General features: G+C 44.0%; 1 protein-coding gene across 3 annotated transcripts in view; it reads left to right on the top strand.

The window, feature by feature from the left end:
- The window catches only part of LOC119437191 (uncharacterized), a 135,774-nt gene that overhangs the window by 89,054 nt on the left and 23,735 nt on the right, over positions 1–22,985 (top strand). For all 3 annotated transcript variants that reach the window (XM_037704249.2, XM_049660352.1, XM_049660353.1), the window contains 3 exons: positions 3,122–3,367; positions 7,690–7,821; positions 20,703–20,811. In XM_037704249.2, coding sequence (XP_037560177.1) covers positions 3,122–3,367; positions 7,690–7,821; positions 20,703–20,811 — 487 coding nt within the window. The remainder of the gene's footprint in view (positions 1–3,121; positions 3,368–7,689; positions 7,822–20,702; positions 20,812–22,985) is intronic.

Raw genomic sequence — 22,985 nt, 5'->3', positions numbered from 1 at the left:
CAACTCGCAGTTGTTCAGTTTGTCAATGTTTTTTGTAATGATAATTTTTTTGTTCGTGTTATAGAAATAGACTGCTAATTTTATAGTTTAATTTTATTTCTAAGTTCTTTGTAAAATATTTAAATAATAAAGTCATTGCTCTCAAGCTGAATAGTATCCATGACGCCAAAGCATAACCTCGTCGTGTAAGCAAATGTAGTTGAGTAAAAGAAAACGAGTCGAAGGGCAGTGTGAATGTCACGAGACCAGAATACGCTAGCAGAAACTACAGAAAGCAGATAAATTGTGACGCACTAGTGCAGCTTCTCTAGCCTTGGCTACAGAAGCTGCATGTGTGCGATGTTCTGCACAAGAAGGGGCAAGTTGTTTTAATGCCATCGCTACTCATCACAACTGACCATGTCAACAGCACAGCTTGTTTGTGTCAGCTTAGAACTACATAAAAAAACATTTTTCAAAGAATGACTTCATTCTGTGTCCAGCGTCTGCAACTACCTTCGGTTCCAGTCACATGTGTCACCTGTCCAAGAACAACAATCTCCTGCTTGAAGCCATATTCACAGAAGATGGAGAACATTTGTACTTTGCTCTACGTGCAACACAAGTTTCCACAACAACAGAGTGCCAGGATTGACAGTGAACTTTATTTGAAATATAAGGAAGATGCACGCCAGACCTCTCTTACCGAACGTAACTGTGTCAAAAAAGTGCGCCACTTCGTTGCACCAGTGTAAAGATATGCAAAAAGTTTTTCTTGCATTCTGTGTACTGGCCACCACACTTAAGTGCTTACATAACATTTGCAGCAAGGCACGCAGATGTGCCACCAATTTTTTCCTTTTCTCTATTCCCAAACCTGAGACCTCTGGGATTCCGTTCAAGGCTGGTCTGCCTATATGAGCTGTTCCCAGTAAATTTTAGTACACATAAGCATAGTCGGCTGCTCAGTGTCACGACTGCCTTGTCATGCTCGGCGCTAGGTAGATGTGCCCGCTTATGTTGAGATTTGCCTGTGCTGCTTTGTTTGGCATTGCAGCATGCGTTTGTTTCGCTGGTTACAGATATTTTATTCAAGGTGCACACAATTCGACAACACTGCTAGAGGCACAAATGGCAAAACCATAGTAGTGTTTCGTTAATGAGCCCTAGACATCCACACCCTGTTGCTTATTTGGTGAGATGTGTTAACAGCGCTGCAGTACAATGATAAATATGCGAAGGTAATTTAAAATCTCTAGATATGGGGAAACTTACTTTGAGTTGGCAAGCACTGTTACTAACACAACCAAAATGCAAAATGGCAAACTGAAAAGATGAGAATGAGTTACCATAAAAGATGGGGGAGAAGGGAGCTTCACAGTGATGCCAACTGTAGGGAACTTTTTTCTAGATCTGGGGATTTTAGGCATTGTTTAGAGAAATAGGGAAGTTTGTCTGACTCTAGGGAAAATTTGTGCTATGAAGAAGTCTGCAGCAACTCCACGACTGATATGCAGAACTGCTACTGTGAAGGCACTTTTTGATTTCAGCAACCGCAAGTTAACTTCATATTAGCATGTGAAGTATCGCATATGATTGTACTGCAGTGCGGTGAACACATTGCGCCAAATAAACGATAGGGTGGGGTTGCCCTGGGCTGGTTAATTAAGCACTGATATTGCGCTTTTGCCGTTGTGCTGTGGATTCTCTGCACTTAGAAGGAAATTTTGATCTACAACCAGCGAAACAAACGTATGCCACAACACTGAACAAAGCAGCAAGGCAAATCTCGGCATAAGCAGACAGATACATTACACAATACGGCGGTCATGGCGCTTAGCAGCTGACTGCACGCGTATACTAAAATTTACTGGGAATTGCCCATTGGCAGAACAACCTTGACAGAGTCTCAGTGCCGACGTGTTTGGGTAAGTTTTGGCATAAAAGAAAGGAAAAGAAATTGGCCACATATCTGCATGCTTTACTGCAAATGACATGTAAGCGCCTATGCGTGGTGGTACTACGCCAGAAGTACACTGCATACAAGCAAAATTTATTCCACATCTTGTACATTGGTGCCATGAAGTGGCACTCTGCTTTGACACTGTTGCATTCTGTACAGGACGTCGGGCATCCACCTTTCATACAATTCCAAAAAGGTTCCATGTAAATCTTGTTTTGCATGTAGAGAAAAGTATAAAATTGCTGACATCTTTTTCTGTGAATGTGGCTTCAAGCAAGGCTGTGTGCTTAGCCTAACAACTTGCACTGCGACACCATTTCAGCTTGATTACAGTAATTTTTATTTAAATATTTCAAATAGAGCTTAGAAATAAATTTAAACATAAAATTTGCAATCTATTTGAATGGGAGGCGCTGTCTAGCCTGGCCCTGGAAGATCATCTACAACTGATCCAACGAGCTGAGCGGATGGCCCATGCAAGTGGGTCCTTGGAATAGGGGCACCACCCTGCTGGACAAACTCCGTTTTTAACCTCCTATCCCCTCTGGGGGACTGGGGTAGGAGCCTGTCCGGTTTCTGACTATAATAGTTTTACTACTGCTTCTACATAACACAAGAATTTATCTTTACAGAAACCATATTGACAACTGAAAACTGGCTTTGGAGGTTGGCAGCACTGGAGCTTCAACACACGGGGGCGAAGTTTTCTAGGAGATAACTGAACTTTAATTGGTAGTGAACTTCGCTTTGAGGTGGGGCTTTGTGGCAGTGCAGTGCGCACTGCCACGAGGTCGCACCTGAAGGTGAAATTCACCTATGACCCACACCCTGATTTTACTGTTAAAGCTATTGAAGTGTTGGTATGGATTATATGCACGAAAAATAGTTTGTGCTTGCTAAGGTAGCGCCATATACATTGAACATTATGTGGCCGATTTGCCACCATCACATTCATAGTGTCATATGACGGTGGTTGCTGATTCATTGTTCTGGTGAAGTGTCACGGCTGTTGCCCTGGTTGCCTTGACCTTGTCAGGAAATACTGACATATAAGTGATATCCTTCTCATTGCACTAGATAATGAATGCTTGCTGCTGCATATAGTGACAAGTGCTTTGCACATCTTGTTCCTTCTGTATGATTTCCATTGCCTTGCTCACATGACTTGCGGGCCAAAAGCCTCGGCGCAAGTCTGCAGGAGGTACAGGGACTACAGGTACTGGTGGTGATGCCTCAAAGGATAGTGCATCACCTTCACCTGCTCGGAGGCCACGATCACTTGCCCGGGGTGTCTCTTCTTCCTCACCCAAGACATCGGGCAGTGACTCATCCGAGTTGCATGGGCCAACCCCACTTTCAGCAGCGGCAGCTTCTCGACCCATTGCTCTTACCAGGAGGTCAACTGCTGGCAGCACAGGTGGTCAGGTATGAGTATTCAATGCATTGTTGGATGACAGAATGAAAAGGCATTCATATAATAATGTTGTCATTTGTGACTCTATGCTAGAACGCACTTTTTTTTTTAATGTTGAGCTCCTAGTAACAAGAGACATTTATTCAAACTTTGGGTACTCTACATTATTCTTCTTGGGGCTGCATAAAGAACATGAAAACAGAGAAAGAGTGCAGACAGACCAGCACCAGAGAGCGTGCTAATAGCTTATAAAGAAATTATAGTGCTCATCTTCTATGCACTGTAAAGCTTTCTGATACTAGCCTTGCCTTTTGGAAGTTAAGATTCTCGGGGAAAAGCAGAGACCAAATTGTGAGGGAATTAATTCAAGCATTTTGCATACGAATGAAAGAGTCTGACTGTGCTGGTAATACTTCTATCATACTGCATTCTTCAGAAATGCTATTTTTTGGAAGGTAGCTGTCGTGACAAAACCATGATCACATTACTGTGGTGTATATTGCACGTTTGCAGATTTCTTTGCTATGTGCCTGGTTAGCAGTGGCATTTGTCTGTCTGCACTGTTTCTGTGTTCATGTTCTTTACGTTGTGCCAAGCAGAATCAAGTATAGCAAACCTACGCACCTACTTGATCAAAAATGAGTTCTTCAGGATCTTTAGGTATATCTATGACAATATTAATGTGGAGAGAACTTTCCAATCTAAGATCGCTCAACTTTGAAACCTATTTAGCGGTTGAACTTGCTTTAGATGAGTTGTAGTAAAAGCTAGGCAATCTGTATTTATTTTAAATAGTTTGTACTGATACATGAGCTGACTGGGATGCTGCAGCACCAATGACTTGGTGTTTGCTGTGGTGATCAGGTCTGTTGGTGACGTGGTGAGGGACACTTGTTAATTGCAGTGCATGTGAAGTTAAGGCACCATGTGATTGGTGTTAGGCTAATATATAAAACTGTATCACTGTTGGCATTCATTTTTATTCCAAGAACATTAGGGTACCCATGGACCTTCAAGGGGTTGGGTATGCAAACAAGTTTCTCACTGTGTTCATTCTCGTGGCTTAGTGGACAATCAAACCAGTTTTATGAGGGCTTGCAGTGTAGTGTGCAATTTGCTATCTCGGAGGTAAATAATATGAAAGATAAATGAAGGTGCTTGAAATAGCGATGCTGTCCTTTGCTGTACTCATGTACGACCTAGCAGGAACTCTGAAGTGTGGCCTCCTTGTGTGGATTTTTAGTTCTGATATACTTACATATAAGCACAACGCAGCTATGAGATAATGCCATAAGGTCCCGCATCAATGGTATTAGACTTTAAAGCCTTATTTAGTCTGCTATGACTGTTTTTGTGCTATCAGGACTGCATGAAACAGGCACAGAAAAAAAATAATTGGAACAATAATTACTTAGAAATGCGATGTGGCAGCCTCAGTCCTAAGCTTCCAAGAATGAATCTTACAAATGTCTCACGCAGGGGCAACTGTGGAAAAGGGAATGTGTTCTGTTTTGCTTTCTTTTTCTTCCCATTCAGGCTTCATTTTAGCCTCAGCACATCCTTGTATTGATCTTTACTGTGTGTTGTGCATTGCATGCAGGGAATGAAATTACTGGAAGGTAAAGGCTTATAAGGAGGCACTGAGTCAGGCTAAATTGGTACAATCCCAGCGGAAAAAGATTAGCACAAGTGACTGGCAGCCGGAGCAGCAAAATCACGACGCACTTTCTGACGGCCACCCCTGCTTTGGAAATTGGAATGTGCTGCTCCGGCCACCAGTCACTTGTGCTAATATTTTTCCGCTGGGACTGTACAATACACTTTCGGAATGTTTTCAGCACTTGGTGATGTGGTACATAATATTCTGTTATGCCCTCAGTGTTCCCAGCATTCTACAGTGCTTTTCAAGTTTGAATTGAATTCATGTTTTCTTTACATTTAGAAATTTGATATTTACACACCTTTACATTTTAAAATTCTGCACACTGCACTGGTCTTGGATAATGATTACCTTCAGCTTTGTTTGCTGTAATCTTTGTAACTAATGTGTAGTGAAATAGTTTTCTAATTAACCATGTGTGAAACATGTACACCCGTGAGCAAAAGTATACCGACCACAGGGTCGCCAAAAAAACTGAATTTCTTCGTAATTAACAAGCAGAAACTGGAATTGACGAGTGCACTGAAAAGTTCACAATGCCAAGTTTGGACTGCAATCCTCCATTTCAAGTTGCGTTCTAAGGCAGAGGAAAAAATCAGCTTTATCGCGCAACCCCTGGTCCGTACACTTTTGCTCCTGGGTGTACACTTGGCCACAAAATATTGCGAGGCACGCGAGCGCGTGCCGAAACGGCCCTCTGCACCTTCTGGCGGCGCACCCCTGGTGTCGAGACCGACACTTGCAGGCATGCGTGTCCTTGCAGTCACAGAGGGACGTATGCTTGCAAGCGTTGGTCTCGACAACAGGGGTGCGCCGCCAGAAGGCATGGAGAACCGTTTCACCACGCGCTCGCGTGCCGGCACCCGCAATATTTTGTGACCAAGTGTACATGTACCCAAGTAACACAGATGCAGAAATGCTAATGTTTTTCTACAGGAATTTTATTTTAAATCTTAACTTTAATGATCTCTAGGCACACATATAGCTGCCAACAGAAGGTTTTGGAACATGCAAATGATGAAAAACCTAATTTTCCCTGATGGTCAGGTAGGCAGGTAGGAACTGAGGTGCGCACTTTACACTTTTAAGCATAACTTGTGGAGTGCACCTCTCAATTCACCGCAGTGGTTCAGTGGCTATGGCGCTGTGCTGCTGAGCACAAGGATGTGGGTTCGTTTTCTGACTGCAGCGACCACATTCCGATGAAGATGGAATGCAAAAACGCTTGCGTACCATGCTTTGGTTTACATTTCAAAACCCCAGGTGATTAAAAAGAAAAATGTGGAGCATTCCACTACAGTTTTCTTCGCAAGCCACTGTGCAATTTCGGGATGTTAAACCCCCCAATTTAGTACGCCTTTCATCTTTCCAGTCATGCACTTAAAATGTGGTGAATGTTTTTGTGGGTTTCTTGACCTAGAAGCTTCCTTGTGCAGACTTAACATTGGCTCACTCTTTGCTTTTTGTGCAAGTGGTAATGCTCATTAAACCTTTGGTTTTCAGAAGAATTGTCATAGGAATTTGAAGATGGTTCAATATTGAGACAGGTCTTGGAATATTGGTGTAGTGTAGTTGAATGTTTGGCGGCATAAGGAAAGAAGAGCAATATCGCAATTTAGCAGTGGAGTACAGTAGAACCTCGTTCATACGTTTTGAAAAAAAAAAGAATGCCAGAAAAGAACGTACTAAGCGGGAAACTGTGCAATTCAATGTCACAAAAAAAATTTGGCAGGCTCAACTGTAGTTGACATCTATGCATTACGCAAATCACTGCAGCACGAGACACCAATGCATGCTGAACTGGTGGGGCGTGAGCAATCTCAGAGGCCTGAGATGCGTGTTGTCATTCTTGCTGCTTCAGCAAGGTTACGTTCTGTGAATTCGGCCTGGGTCAGCAGCTTCTTCGGCCGGGGGCATTCTGGCGGAATGTTTTGACGTGCCCACTCGGCGAGAATCGTTGTGGCACGAGATGCACTTTGTCATTTTCCTATTGCGTAGTGTTTAAGGACAGTGACGAGAAACAGAAATTAGCAGCACCAGACTACAATGCTGCTGAAGCAAAACATGACGCTCACTTCATGCCACCTGCTACAGGGAATGGCGGGGCATTTGGGTTATCACCCATTAAAAGTGTGCAGTAGTCTTCCAACGGCACTATTCCACATGCACTGTGAAATAAATAAATGAAGATTCTTATCGCAATAAGGTTGGCGGCGATAGTTGTGAATGCAACGTGTGACGACCAGCATGATTTGCTAGTACCAGAAAGGAAACTAGGTGCTGTCAGCATTTTAAAGTGACATGGGCAGGTGAGTATATAGGGAAACTGCTGCGGTTGGCACCTACTGCTCTTGATCGTGTGTGCCGAATGGCTTTTCTTGTTCACAGGGAAACTAGCAGCCAGGAAACATTTCATACGATCGCACTTTGGTGATGTACTGAACATTGGCGCCGAAAAATAATGTTTTCTGGAAACGTATACCAGTAAAAAAGAAATGTAACTGTATTGGATCATTTTCTGTGTTCTCGATCGGGAACATTGGTGCCGGGAAATGACGACAGTAAGCTGCGACTGTCGCAGTTGTTAAAAATTCCAAGTAAAGCTCATTTGCATATGCACCAATGCTGATATTGCTTCACTCTTCATGTTTATCATCATTCTTTCCATGCTAGGGGGTGTCCAGCCAATCAGATGGCAAGCGCACTACAGTGTCACCAGTTGACTCAAAAGCTGCTGTTACGGGTGCCATGTCTGAAAGCCTAGAGAGCTACCGGGAGTCTTCATCTGACTCTGGAAAGGAACAGGCAAGTATCATCCAGAACTCTCTGCTCTTCCAGTCAAAAAAGAAATCTCAGTTTGGCTTCATTAACTTGCATGTTCTTCCATGCTATAGAGGCATCTCAAAGCATAAACCATGGTGGTAGAATAGAAGAGGTGGCCAAATGAGCACCACAAGCATGCCTCCACACCTCTATAGTTTCTTCAGAAGTCGCAAGGTGGTGATGTGCTGTAAAAGGTCGGTGATTATACCAATTTCTCTTGTGCTAAGAGTTCATGTTCTTAATAGTAAAACCCCATTAATATGTTTTTCAAGAGACTGCAGGGAAAAAACATAACACCTGGGAAAACTTAACAGTGAGGCTGCGAATTGCCACTGCAACGTTAGAAACAGCTCTGAATGGCTACCAGTGCAGTTATTATATGTCACAGTACAAGTCCCGAGACTGGGACGACGCGTGTATGTGTGTATAATTAAGGAACACGTTGTACGGTGTTCCGTGACAGTGGCCCCTTTCCATTCTTAATGTGCCTCATTCCAATATTTTGTGTAGGCTTCACTGCAAAGCACGGCTCTATTTCGGCAATACTGACTAAAGAACCGGCGATTCTATCGTGCATATAAGACCCTTGTTGGCCCCAAAAGAAATGTAGCCTTGCGCTTGGCGGACTTGGCCCATTGTGCCTAGTTCTCAGTAGGCTTTAACCGATTTGCATTTTTTCAAGTACTTTGCCAACTGCTCTGTGCATGTTTTCTGTAGGTAGATCTACTGAGCTAGCTTTTTTTGGAACAAAAATAATTTATTTTAGATGCACTTGATAATAAGCAACTTGCCTTTAGGTTATACATTGACTATGCAAAGGCATTTTGTCACCTAAATCGTGCTTTGTTAAAGAAATGAGAGTTGCATGGCTTCCATGGAAAAGTTCTTGAACTTTAAAATCCTACTTAGATTGTAGTAGTACTATGTACAATTAAATGGCCACATAGCAGAGGTACAACAAATTTAATCTGGTGTTCCACAGGGGAGTATCTTGAGTTTTTTTTTATTGAACGTTTACTTGAATGATATTGTGAATATAAGAAATTAAAAATTGTCATATACGCGGATGGCACCACAATATTGTTTGCCACTAGCGGACCGTCAGAGTTTACGGTTGAGGCGAACAATGCATTAACATAGCTGCACCAATGGACCTATAGTAACGCCCTGAAAATAGAGCGAAAATGAAGGCTTTTATTTTCCACCAGAAAAACAAGAAGGTAACAATTGATAAGGATGTATTGTTAAACATGTGGATAGAAATCATGTGCAGTTTTAAAATTCTTTGCATACTTTTTACAGAACCGATGACGTGGAATGATCATGTTAGGTAATTACTTGGCGCCAAAAGTAGCCACTGTCGCAGGGTTAACCTACATCAGGTGTTCTCAAGCATGTTGGTCCCAGGGAACCCTGCTAAGCTTCATCAAGTGCCAAGGAACCCCCACCCCCCAAGTAAAGATGTTAGATGTACCGTGCAACATGTTTGGGGCCAACGGTGGTGGTGGACAGGCTATTTTGTTGGCAACGTGCAATGCACGTGATGCAGACTGGGTACAATCGTCATGAGCCAAGACAAGACAGCATCGCAACCAAGGAATGATGAGAAAAAAAGAAGTGTTCAGTGCATATTGCATGGGGAAACTTATAACCTGTCATCACAAGGTTAGAATTAGTGCCGACTCTACTTTGTGTACTGTAAAACCTCGTTACTTCGGATTTGATGGGACCGAAAAAAAAATGTCCGAATTTGAATTAACCGAATGTCGAATTATTGCGGGTATAAAGAAAATAACAAACAAATGCCTACTACGTCAACCCGCTTTTATTTACTGAATGAATCAGCAAATCCTTTTTCTATCTTGCACAAAGGCATTGTGGAAACTGCAATTTTCGTCATCTCGTATCTAATTAACGCTCGCAGCGGCAAAGGCCTTGCGACTTCCATTGCAGCGCAGCCGCCATGCGCATCTTCATCTGAGGCATGCTTTTCACTACCGTGTGCACATACATTATTTTTAAATGCGTAAGCATTTCTATTCTTTCCCAACAACAAAACTGTCCGTGCGTCAGTCTGTCCCTCCGTACGCCAGTCCCATGCTTAAGACGATCCTTTCAAGATAGAGCCCGCCACAGTGAGCAACTTTACCTTCGTGCCGCCTGGCTCTTCAACACAAACGAAACAGCAAAAACACAGCGCGCGGAGTTATCAGCAGTCGGCTCTGTCTGTTCGCTTGGCAGATCACTTTGAAAATAGGGTCCGCGCGGCTGTGCCAGAGTACGCCGGAGTCATTTGATCACGGTTCATAATGGTTCGGCATGGATGGACAAGGAGCTAAAGAGCGATAACACGATAACATCTTATGATGATCGGAACGTCATCAGCGTTCATAGCGCCGCCACCTGCAGTACTTGCGTTATCAATGCACCTTGCTCCTCTGTTTTAACCAGTCTGTATCGTCGCAGCGCTGTCGTTTGTACTGGCCGGATGAAGTGTCATAACATTGATAGCGGCACCCGGCTGAGCAAGTGGCACAATGCTTACGCATACTTAGACAACTCCCAGAGGAGTTTCTGCTTGAAATTTTTTAGCCATTGAGCTAGTTGCCAACAAATTGTCCATTCATTGTGATGTAGACGGTGCACTTCATCCTCGACAGCTTTGCTCTCAGTCAAAGCAAAACTACTGTTTGCCACAACCGCTGCGGACGAAATCGCAGCCGCTATTCACGGTGATCTTGCAGTTATGAAGGCAGGCGCACGCACCAAGGCAAAAAATGAAACTACCATTTGCTGCAACAACTGCGGTCAAAGCCGTGGTTTCTATCGCCGTGTTCATAGATGGCGACTACGCATTTTTGAAGGCACGCGGCCAATGCGTGCACCGAGTCAAAACGAAACTACTGTTTGCCGCAACCGCTGCAGGCGAAACCGTGGTGGGTATTGACACGATCATGGATGGCGACTGCGCAGTTATGAAGGCACGTGGCCAGTCGCCAACGTGGTGTTATGTGCGGTGATAAATGCAAGAATAAAGGCTTTAAATGCACAATTAGGTATGAAGTGTTCCGGCGTTGCTGTCATGTGCGATTTCCGCTGATGACTATGGTGATGCAGATTTGGCAAGCGCGGAACCAGGGAATATTTATCCGTGGCTCGTGGAAGGCCTAGGAGGGGCCTGTAAAACCCACTGTGAGAATCTATGACCTACATTAACGAAGGCATTGTGCCTACTAAAGCTAAACTCGTACACAACACGCTATTCTATTCATACGTAAACTATTGTACTACCTAGTATGAGGAAGTACAAGTTAACTAAGCTACAGCCTAATTAAGCTTTATGTACTGCAGAAAAAGATAACAGCACTCGGAAGCATTGACAATGTTCTCTATAGCTGTCCATCAGCTCTACATTTTGTCAAGTACAATATGATGAGGGTGCCTAATATCTATTCAAATCACTTAGTTTCATCCTATAAGAACGAAATAAAAATGAAGGCAATGTTTTTGACTAATTTAGCTGATATCCAGAGAACATCAGCTGTATACAAAACGGGCAAAACTGATGAATGGCATATTCCGTTTTGTAAAACAAACTATTGATTGCTGCAAACTATATAATGAACACTCCAGGAGGTGTTACATTTTTGTGCTACAAATCAGATATGTCTATGAATGACTAGCAGGAAAAAAAGCTTGCGTTCCTTTTTTTAGGGATAGGCGAATATTCGGTATTGTCGAATATTCAATTGAATAATTCTATATTTGTTATTCACTTTGGTTCGAATTCAGGTATTCAATATTTTCGAATTATTGGGCGCTCCCGAATAAGCAGCCAAAAGCCACGGACAGACAGTACACATTTCGGAGGCTATGCTTCACGTCATGACTGCCATACATCAACCATAAATCCCAAATGGTGTGTGGCGACACCACGGACCCGAGCACATGAGGGTTGGCCCCTCCCGTGTTTAACCGTACGTGGCTTAGCCGTGTCCGGGGAAAAGGGGATCCTGGGAGTTGAGCCGAGCCGAGTGTTTAGACCTTCATGGCCCCTCGGCGGAGGCAACACACCTCTTTGGCCTCCGCTTCACGTAGACGGCACCCCCGGACTGACCTACCCGGGGGAAATCGGTAGTTGCCTTTTTCTGCACCTCTCTCCGATCTTCGTCTTTCTCTCCCACTTTCAATCTTTCCTGTCCTCTCCTTACTTCTTTTTACTTCCGATCTTCCAGGCAGCGAGGGTTAACCTTGTGTAGTTATCCAACCTTGGGTATATTACATTAGGTTATAGCGGCGATGCATGGCTGGTGTCTGCAGGTATCTTTCCAACCTAGTAGCATCCCCTTATTGGGCTCGGTGGTGGGTGGCCACCATCGCCGCCGAACTATTCAAAGCTTACATGGCAAACGCTTTCCCCCCCTCAAAGATCGCCCCCTAAAAAGGGGGTGCACTGAAGCACCTTTCCAGTTCTTTTTGAAAGAAAACCAGGAAACCTACCCAAAGTACCACGTCCTTCAGAGTGAAGGCAACAGAAGCGTAAGAAAACTGTCACCATTTCTAGTGTCTAAATGCCTAGTAAACACAATTGGTCCTAACTACAAAGCATCAAAGATGGCTAGCGGAGACCTTCTCCTAGAACTGATCAAGAAAGAACAAGTCGAGAAATCACTGAACTCACCAGTATCGGTGAGATGAATGTGACTGTCTCTTCACATCGCTCACTGAACACAAGCAGGAGAGTAATATCAGAAGATTTCCTGAACCTTAGCGACGAAGAGCTCCTTGCAGGATTTCAAGATCAAAACGTAATTAAAGTACAAAGAATAACACTCCAACGGAACGACCAACAAATCCCCACAAAACATGTGATACTCACATTTGGAACTACCGTATTTACTCGAATCTAGGCTGACTCCGATTCTAAGCCGACCCCCCAAAAGTTCGAAGTCCGAAAAAAAAAAAACTTACCTCGAATGTAGGCCGAACGAAAAAGCGAGGACAGCATTCGCAAAATAAAACAGCATTTATTAAATTTGAACATGCCGAGCTCATTCTATGTCACCATCGCTGCTAGCCTCGTCGCTATCTTCCTTACTGCTGACATCTTCAAACAGCGCGCTATATTCAGTACCATCCAGCGCATTAGAGATGCTGCATTTTTGGAAGGAGTGCACGTTGCGGCGCACGCAAAAACTATCTCCCATGGCCCCCTCCAACGACAGACCGATGCCGAAGTTCCGCCCGGCTTGAACGTTTGACGATGCCTCTACGGCTAGCACAACTACCGTATTTACTCGATTCTCACGCTCACCTCTATTGTAACGCGCACCCGTTTTCTGTGAGGAAAAAAAAAAGTCCTTTACAGTACCGCGCACCTCATGCTTTCAAACAGAAATACAACTTTCTGTCATTTGGAAAAATAGATTTCCTCCCGATGCACTGAAGTTGCGATGAATAAAAAAAATCGCAGTTTCGCCTAAAAAGCGATGCATCGAATGCGATAGCAAATTAGTAGACCGCTATTAACAAGCACGGTGTCACGCGCGCACAAGCAAACATGAACACATCTCGCTCGTTGACCGCGGAAACGAACTGTCAGAACGCTGGAGACGGAGCGCACCTTCCTGCTAGCATGCGTCTCGCTTCAACGCGGCGAAAACACGGCGCGCGGCGGACTTTACTCGTCGCAGATTGCATTCAAGATACGGCCAAGGCGATCGTATCGCCGGAGTGGATCGTCGCAGATTACGTACTGCTTCGGTCCACTGAAACCGTACCGCATTGCTTTGCTGGCGAAAATCCTTTCCTTCTGTTTGCGCCAGTCCCGCTCCCAAGTTTCGGATTCTCCGAACGCCCGTGATGCAGCCCGATTTCCGTCCGTCTCCGCACAGATGATCACTTTCCTTTTAAATGCGGCATCATGATGAACTCGGTACTTCATGCTGATAGATAGAGCAGACGCTGAGAACGTGAAGACAGACGGTAGACCAATGCCTATGCACGTGTACTGCAGTACACGGAGGAAGCTTCCGCGTGCTACGGTAGCTAGGCTCGACGCGCGTGCGAGGCGGCCATTCTGAAATGCCAACGCAGATTTAGGGTCGTGTTGAAAGTGCGCGTTAGATTCGAGTAAATACAGTATTCGTTTAGAAAGCGGCACAATAGTGGCATCGCCCATTTGGTGTCATTACGATAACGCCACACCGCGCGCCGATTCTGCACCATACCGATACAACCGATACGACGCAGGTCAAAATGGCGACGTCGCTCGTGTACTTCAGCTGGCTACTGGCGCGGCTAGTAGCGGCTGCGATACTGACTTTTCTAGATGGCGCCAACTATGCACCGTATTTATCAGTTTCAGTTAAAAACTGGCGCGTTTTTTAAAATCCTCGAATCTAAGCCGACCCTAGAGTTTCGTATGTGATTATTTGAAAAAAAATATTGGCCTAGATTCGAATAAATACGGTAGTAGTGTGCCTAGTTCACTCGAGGCAGGATACTTGAAAATCAACGTGCGACCATACATACCGAATCCGAGGCAGTGCTTCAAGTGCCAGAGGTTCGGGCATGCCTCACAATCATGCAGAGGCAAAGAAACATGCACCAAGTGTAGTGCCAACGACCATCCTTCCGACAATTGCAATGCTCCATCACTTTGTGTCAATTGCAAGGGAGCCCACCCAGCTTACTCACGAAGCTGCCCTTGCTGGAAAAAGGAGAGAAATCATCGCAATCACTGTAAAAGAAAAAATCTCATTCTATGAAGCGAAGAAAAGGCTAGGGCACTTACCTCAACTTAGCTATGCCAGTGTGGCGCGGCAGGGGGCAGCACCACACCGGTTTCAGGAGTCTAAAGGGTCCGCGCGCGGTACTCCTGCAGAGGCTCTATCCTCCCCCTTGGTGGTAGCAGCCAGTGCTGCTTCATCGTCATCGAATGCGGGCCGGCAGACCGCTGTGTTGCAGGGCCCAAAGTTGAACAGAACCCCAAGGCCCGAGACGCGCGTTTCGGCGCCTGGCTCACGATTATCCAGCACCTCGGAGAAGGCGATGGAGGTCGACCCGAAAACCCCGGCGCGATCGACGCGAAAAGATCCGCGCTCCCTGGAGCGCACCAAGGACAACCTTATTGTAACCGCGCCGAAAAACGGACAGGTAACCTGAATGGCTACCGCCCTTGATTATAGTGATCTTTTAACTACTTGTCACCTATCACTTTTTAGCTCACAGACACATAAATAAACAGTTTTATTCGTTTTACAATGTCTTTCATCATCCATTGGAATTGTAGAGGCCTTATCCATAATCTAGGTGACATCAAAGACATCATAAATAAGCTATCGCCAGTTGCATTCTGCCTTCAAGAAATGAACTTAGGCCCCAAAAATACGCTTTTTCTGAAAGGTTTTACAGTCGTACGTAAGGACGGCAAACACTCCAGCCGTCTGTCAGGAGGAGTTGCCATAATCGTGCAAGGCGGCACTCCTACCCAAAATGTCCAAATAAATATATCTTTCGAGGCTGTAGCGGTCACCGTTCTGTCTCACAAGACCATCACCATTTGTTCACTGTACCATTCACCCCATACCCATTTTACTATTAAGGATCTAGAAAATTTAACAGACCAGTTGCCGGAGCCTTTTGTTTTAGTAGGAGATTTGAATGCTCATGGTACTCTTTGGGGCACTGACAAAACTGACCCAAGAGGCCAGCTCATTGAAGATTTTATTTTGTCAAATTATATCTGCCTTTTAAACTCGGGTGCATCAACATATTTTTCACCGACTTCACGTACATTTAGTTGTTTAGATTGCTCACCGTCTCTTTTTAGCAATCTTAAATGGGTAGCCCTCAACACGTCTTATGGTAGTGATCACCTGCCTGCAATCGTAAAACTCTTACCATCACCACCAACCTTAGGCATTAAGCCACGTCGGTGGAAACTGCAGCTCGCTGACTGGCCAGTTTTTATGGAGCATGCAAAACTGGAAATAATCTTCTCACCAGAACTGAGCGTTCACGAACTCAATAAAAAGTTTGTTGAGGTTATAATCTCAGCCGCAGAAACAGCGATACCTCAGTCATCCGGTATTTTGCACAAAAAACTAAATCTGTGGTGGACAGATGAGTGTACCGAAGCTAAAAAACAATAAGGCCTGGGGAATCTTACGAAGATATCCAACCTATAACAACCTCCTAGGCTTTAAACAGGCCAAAGCCAAAACAAGATTTGTTCGGCGTCAGGCGGAGAAATCGTCATGGCAAAAATATGTATCTTCAATTAATAGTTTGGTCACATCTAAACAAATGTGGAACCGGGTTAGAAAATTTAAAGGAGACCACATCATACACAATACCATTACTTACAAGTCCAGGCACACAAACAACACTAGAAGACCAGGCCAACTTATTAGGCGAACACTTTTACAACATCTCAAGCTCAGCAAATTAGTCTAACACATTTTTAAAATAAAAAGAGTCGGCTGAGAAACAGACTTCCCACTACCAGTGCTTCAATGGAACTATATAATGACACTCTTACAATGCAGGAATTAAAGAGTTCTTTCGACCGGTAAAAAAACAGCAACAGGTCTTGACCGGGTCCACTACACAATGCTGGCGCACCTGTCTCAAGCATCGGTGGAGGCACTCCTTCAATTTTTCAACAAGATATGGCAATCTGGGGTAATGCCTACAGACTGGAAAAAACTCAGTAGTAGTGCCTTTTCTAAAATCTGGTAGACCTGCATCATCCCCAAGCAGTTACAGACCCATTGCACTAACAAGTTGTCTAGCCAAATCATATGAGAGCATTATAAATGCAAGACTCGCATTCATCCTTGAATCAAGACCCCTAGTAGATGCGCACCAGTGCAGATACAAAAAGGGCTCCTGTCATGGCTGCCATACATCAACCATAAATCTCGAAGTCTATACGTATTGCATTAAAGAGCCGGAAATGTGCGATGCAAAAGAGCAGAAACGGTGATAGCGTACAACTGAAACAAAGCGGCGGAGTCCGCATCGCCATAGTCATCAGCGGAAATAGTCCGTGAATGACAGCAACGGCAGAACGCTTCATGCCTGTTTGTGCCTTTATTGCGTTTACCACTGCGTATAACAACGCGTTGGCCGCGGGATTTCATAGTCGCCATTCATGATCACGTCGATAGCTGCCATGGTTTCTTCCGCAGCGGTTGTGGCAAAAGGTAGTTTCGTTTTGTGCACGCGGTAGTGTAATGCGTGTCGCAAATGATGGCGCATGCCGCAGCCGTGCTGCGAAGGAAGTCTCGAGGCCTCGATCGCCGCTGCGAGAGCCAATTAGTCACGAGATGACGAGAATTGCAGCTTCCGCACTGCTTTTGTGCAAAAAAGCAAATGGATTTGCTCATCCATTACACTAATAAAATCATGCTGACGTAGTAAGCATTTGCTTATTGTTTTCTGGATACCCTGATAATTCGGCATTCGGTTAATTCGGATATTTTTTTTTTGGCCCCGTGAAATTCGAATTAACTAGGTTTTACTTTAATATGTAATATATACTATTTGAACTATTCGATTCGAAATTATTTGACCAAATCACTATTCGCTTCGAATTCACTTCGAACCTCAAATTCACTATTCGCCCATCCCTATAAATTATGAATAGTCGTGAGCGATCTCCATGCAACTGACACAGGTCGCCGATCGTGAGCAACAGGCATCTATTTTACTGGAAGTGTGAAATTTCCTACTGGTTGTGTGTAAGGGTAAAAAATAGTTGTCTTACACGTCATTGTGTGTAGTATTGAGTTACTGACATTTTTACTTTATGCAAGAGCGTAAGTAAATTGCTAGGTTGCGTGGTCAGCACTTGTTTAATTATGGTCGAGCTCCCTAAAGAGCAGAAAAAAATTTTGTTAAAAAAATCTGAACAAAACAATTTTATTGGTGACATGTTACTTATGAATACATGTAGAATATGCTAAAAAGTGAATAACTGTTCAAGGTTACAATGCATAATAAAAACAAATAAAGTGGAAAACATGACATTGCGATTGAGTACAAAAATTAAATCAGCACGAATGTTCCTACACCTATTGTTACGAAGTGCTAGTTTGCGCCAGTTCTGACAGCTTCCAAAGTTTTTTAGTTTTGCCTTGCACTTTAAGATTTTTTTTCTTTTGCATACTGGTGCATTCTCATTGACATGTACTAGTGCAGCAGGTTAGCCAAGATTTCCTTGTCATCTTCGAAGGATAATGGGTACACTTAACACAGCAATGGTAAAGTAGAATTTTTATTGCTGGTTATCCCGAATAAACAAGAGCTCTGAAGATAGAAGTCATTGATTTTATGCACTGAATTTTGTAGATAATCCCACTATTATTTCTTGCAAGTTGGAAGCTTTTTGGCACAAGAACCAGCTGTGGATGGATGCCGCCGGGCTCACTTACAATCAGCATTGTAGAATATTGCAAGCGACGTGCCTTATATTACGAGATCCTTGGATGCACTCTAAAAGATTCAAGCAGGTTTCAAACAGCCACTTCAAACACAAACAACATAAATAATTACAATAAATATAAAAATAAAATAATAATGCGGTTAACATGTTAACAGTAAATTTCTCAGTAAAAACTAATGATTGTTTCCGCAAATATGCTAAAAAACATTTGTTATCATTACCATCAAGTATGTACTTGATCGTGAACATATAAATATTCATTTGTTTCAACAGTCGGCCCTTGCACAGTTTAGTCCTTAGAAGTCATCTGCATCCAGAAAAATGAAAATAAGTAAATAAGTAGGCTTGTGGGAATACAATTTTTGGGTTCCAAGTGAAGTCGAACCTAATAGCAATTAGTGTCAAATAATTTCAAAGCTAATAGTTATAGTTGTGGGATTTGCATGAAGTCGTCCCAAATGCCGACAAAGCTAATGAAGTTGGTTTCTTGTTAAAAAAGAAACAGGTTCATCTCGGGTCAGATTCAGATAATTTCATGCAAAAATGCAAGTTCAACATTTCTTAGAACTCCAGCTGTACAGAAATTTATTTTTACTGGCTCTTGCTCACTGTTGTGCTTCTGTCTACTTAAAATTTTGTGGTGCTTGAGAAGTCGGGAGCGTTTTGCGTTCACCTGTTGTGTGTCGTCGTGATGCTATGAGATCTTGACTGCGCGATGCCGTGTTGTGCAAATTCAGCGTCATACTTTCCATCTACACGTAAGCTTCACCCGTTATGTTCTGCAAAGTGCACAGATGAAAAATTTTCTTTAACAGTAAGATCGGGGTGTGGATTACATGAGAATTTTCACTTCAGGTGTGTCTTAACAGCAGCGTGAATTTTGCCTCGAGGTGTGGTTTCATGAAAGTGCAGCCCGCGCTGCTATGAAACCACCTTTATGGCAAAGTTATCCGCCATGATTGTCACCAAAGGGGCAGGGAGCAAAGCAGCTGGCTTAAGATATGACGTACATGATTCGTGCATCCTCTTTTTTCCACGATTCTGGAGTTTTATTTTTGTGGATTCTGCGCGTGGGATTTTTTTTTTCTTTCCTGGGTGTTGTAATTGGGGATGCGGCTTATAACCGGAAAAATACATATGTTCACTTCACATACTTCGAAAATTTTAAATACTGAAGTTCGAGCCAAATTGAGCATCAAATAGCATAATATCTTATAGAATATTCGAAAATATGGAATTTTCATACAAACCTATAAATAAGCAGTAAACAAGTAGAAATAGGAAGTAAACAATGCATATGCAGTCACGCTGCATGTGCAAATCTCAGTCTGTTTTCTGTGTAAAGCGACAAAAGCTATTCAGCAGCATCGAACACCTCTCTAACGTATTACACAATGACGTGAACGTATTTCTTAAACGGCCGAGACGTAAAAATACAGTTTGACTGCTCGTGACATCCGCGACTACATACTTTCACATATGGCAGAGCAGCGGAATGTGCCCAGACTACCCCTGCTGCCACCTTGCGGAAAGTGGTGGCAACTCGAGAACAGTTACGAAATGCTTGGAGCATTGGCAAAGCGGCGCCATTTGGCCGCCTCTCCTGTTGTACCACCGTGGCATACATTTTATATTTTATGTCAGTAGCATGCATGCCAGATCTGCTGCAGCACCTCAGTGGCTGAGGTGTTCTGCTGCTGTGCATGATGTTGCTGGTTTGATATCTGCTGCAGCTATGTTCCAATGGAAACAGTATGTGATGAAGTTCATGTGCTGTGATTTCAGTGTGCAATAATTAATGAAACTCAGTCAAAATTAGCCTCGAGCATGCTACTACAGTGTCACTCATAGATTAGGTACATAACTATTATGCATGCCACAACAGAAAGAAGTTCATTGTCTGCAACGCAATCATTCTATGTGATAGCATCATGGGTCTTTGTTTTTCCCCTGACATTATAATTGCATGGCTGTCTACGTTATACACAACACATTTGCCCAAGTTTTCATTAGTGGGAATACTACGCCTTTGTGCTGCGGGCAGACCCCAGCCCAGGCCACCTGGTCGCAGCCAGCCTTGCACTCTAGTTCTGCTTTTTCCTCAAATGTGATGCTGCTGTTTGGTACACTGTTCTGAATAGGCAGGAGCTCACACAAGGCTTTTACTGCATGTTCTAATAACAGTTTGCTGTAGTTACTTCTTGTTGGTATAGTTGATGAAGCATAGCTATTATAAAAAGAGCACAAACTAACACGCGTGTGCAGAGAAGTATAGACAGGATGAGTGCTCTTCTTGTGTATACTCTGTTTGTATGCGAATTTGCGACCGTCTTCTAATAGTCATGTGGTTGTTTTATCATTGTTGAAAGCTCATATTCATTTGTTGCAATTTTGTTTCACATCAAAACAGGTGCGGTCGGCCCCAAGAATAGAGAAGAAGATGGCAATAGGTGCTCGAAATGCCAGAGCTCGAATCACCAGAGGTGCTCGCTCTTCTCCCAATGTGCCGAGAGACCTCGGTGAGAAAAGGCATGCTCATAGGTGTGGTTCTGGACTGGATGTTTTGGTGAAGGCTTTAGGTATCATCCTTAAAAACACTTCAGTAGAGGTGGACAGGTCATTTTTGCAGCAGTAAGTTACTTGCAGGAGTGCACATCAGGAATGGTGTGATGATCACTGATTAACTAAAAAAGTTTACTTAACTATGTATTCCTTGCATGGAATTTTCTTAAAGGGATATGGACACAAAAGTTGGCGGGTGGTTTTTTGCGTCAGAACAAAAGTTGAACTGTTGAAAATGACGAATACAACAAGCTGCTTTGAAAAAAAGAACGAGAAACATCTTTTTTTTTGCAATTTTCTGTTGCACCTTGCCTCCAAGCGGCCGCCTGCAGAAGCTGAAATTTGACTTCATAACACCCACCCGCGCGGTCAAGGTCGGCCACAGCCGTCGCAGTGTTTCCGGGTGTGTTGGTCTCTTGCAACGTTTGTTTAACCCCTTTCGGCGATCTTCGCACGTGGTCCGTCCGAAACATTATCCCCGTCGGCGCTCCACGCAGGTGGTGTGTCTTGCATGCACCTTCCCGCGGTTGTCGCACGATATTGACGTGTTTGTCGCGGCAGAAGGAAATGCCCTGACATTGCTGTTATAACAGCATCGTCGGTCATGACACGCCGTCGCACACGTTTCCCAGAGACGAGAAGGTGCATAAACTTTGGATACCTGCCTGTCAGCCATCACGCACAACCTGGAGACCTCTAAAAATGATTTCATTTGCACGGACTACTTCGTCGAGGATAATTATGTGACCGGCCCGGCTGTGCTGAAAAGCCTTGGCATACCGCTCAAAAGGCTTAAATGCTTAAAGCCTGATGCTGTGCCATCGGTATTCTCACGAAAACACAAGGCAGAAATGATCAGCGGCGCGTTGGAAAAGAGGAGGTGAAAAGATGTCGGCACTGTTTTCGTTCACTTGCAGCCTTCTTTAGCAGTGTGAGGGCGAGGCTGGGGCGAGATGCCCAAGGCTGGACACGAAGACAGTAATGTCTTTAAAAATGTTGTCAATGCATAGTAGAACAATACAAGGCTAGGGAGCGCGACTCACGAGATCAGACACACATGCACAGCTCTGCTTGTCCACTGGCTAAAAGCAGAAAAAACTGGGCAGAACGCCAGACAGGTGCTGCCATCTGTCAGTCGGCTGGTGAATTGGTCGTGAGAGTCTCGGAGGTACTGATACCTCACAGCAGATGCTCACGCCGACGGCATAAACTACAATTCAGTCATCCACGCAGTGCTGAAGTACCCCGCAGCTGCCTTGCCTGCGTGCGCGCTTGAAAAAGCAAGTTTACAGAGGAAATGACAAATAATTCTTGCCCAAGTGTCTGGTGCAGAGCGAAATCTTCGCGCTACGGTTCACGATAACCTGACCGGCACTTCCACGGCCGCCTGCTCTTCTTCGTCGCTTGACGCGGAAGGCTCGTAACCGTAAGCGGTAATATTTCTTGCTGAGTTGGAATGATCCTCGTCTTCAGATGTGTACTCATCGCTGGTAGAGGCACCAGAACTCGAATCCATGCTCGCAATGGCGGTGTCGGCGTGCTTCGGATGACCGCGGCTGGTCAGCTGGCTATCCGACGAGGGTGTTGTGACGTCACGCCTTCCAACTCCCGCGGGTCGGGCGGCGAGGCACTCGCTCACGAAAACGCCAAAAATAAAGCCATCGGCTCAAAAATAAGCTAAGTGACTACTTCTTTTCGGTGTATTCGCACACTGAGGATTCATTTTCAGCATTTTCGTAAAATTTTCAGATTTCGTGTCCGTATTCCTTTAACAATGAATTTGTTGCATGGAATTGCTGGGCACTGCAACATCATGCAACATATACAATAACTGCACTGCACTGCCTTGTGATTTTTCAGACTTGAAGGGTACCACAAAAATGTCTGCAGAATTGGGCAATCTGGAAAAAAAATGAAACCAAAGGCTGCAAAATATGGAGAAAAAAGAATTGTCACTGCATGTTTGCATACTTATATACTAGCTCTCTGTAGTGCATTTTCAAGCAGCTGCACTCTCATGTTGTCCATGACAAGCCAACAATACAGTTTTAGTCAGCAGTAATCACTGGCTTGTTGTTTATCAATAACTACTTGGGCCACTTTCTAGGTTTGCGCGGAAGTTTTTAATACT

This window comes from Dermacentor silvarum, chromosome 1 (genome assembly GCF_013339745.2).
Source record: "Dermacentor silvarum isolate Dsil-2018 chromosome 1, BIME_Dsil_1.4, whole genome shotgun sequence".
Classification (NCBI taxonomy): domain Eukaryota; kingdom Metazoa; phylum Arthropoda; class Arachnida; order Ixodida; family Ixodidae; genus Dermacentor; species Dermacentor silvarum.
This window is presented reverse-complemented; position numbering and strand designations above follow the sequence as displayed.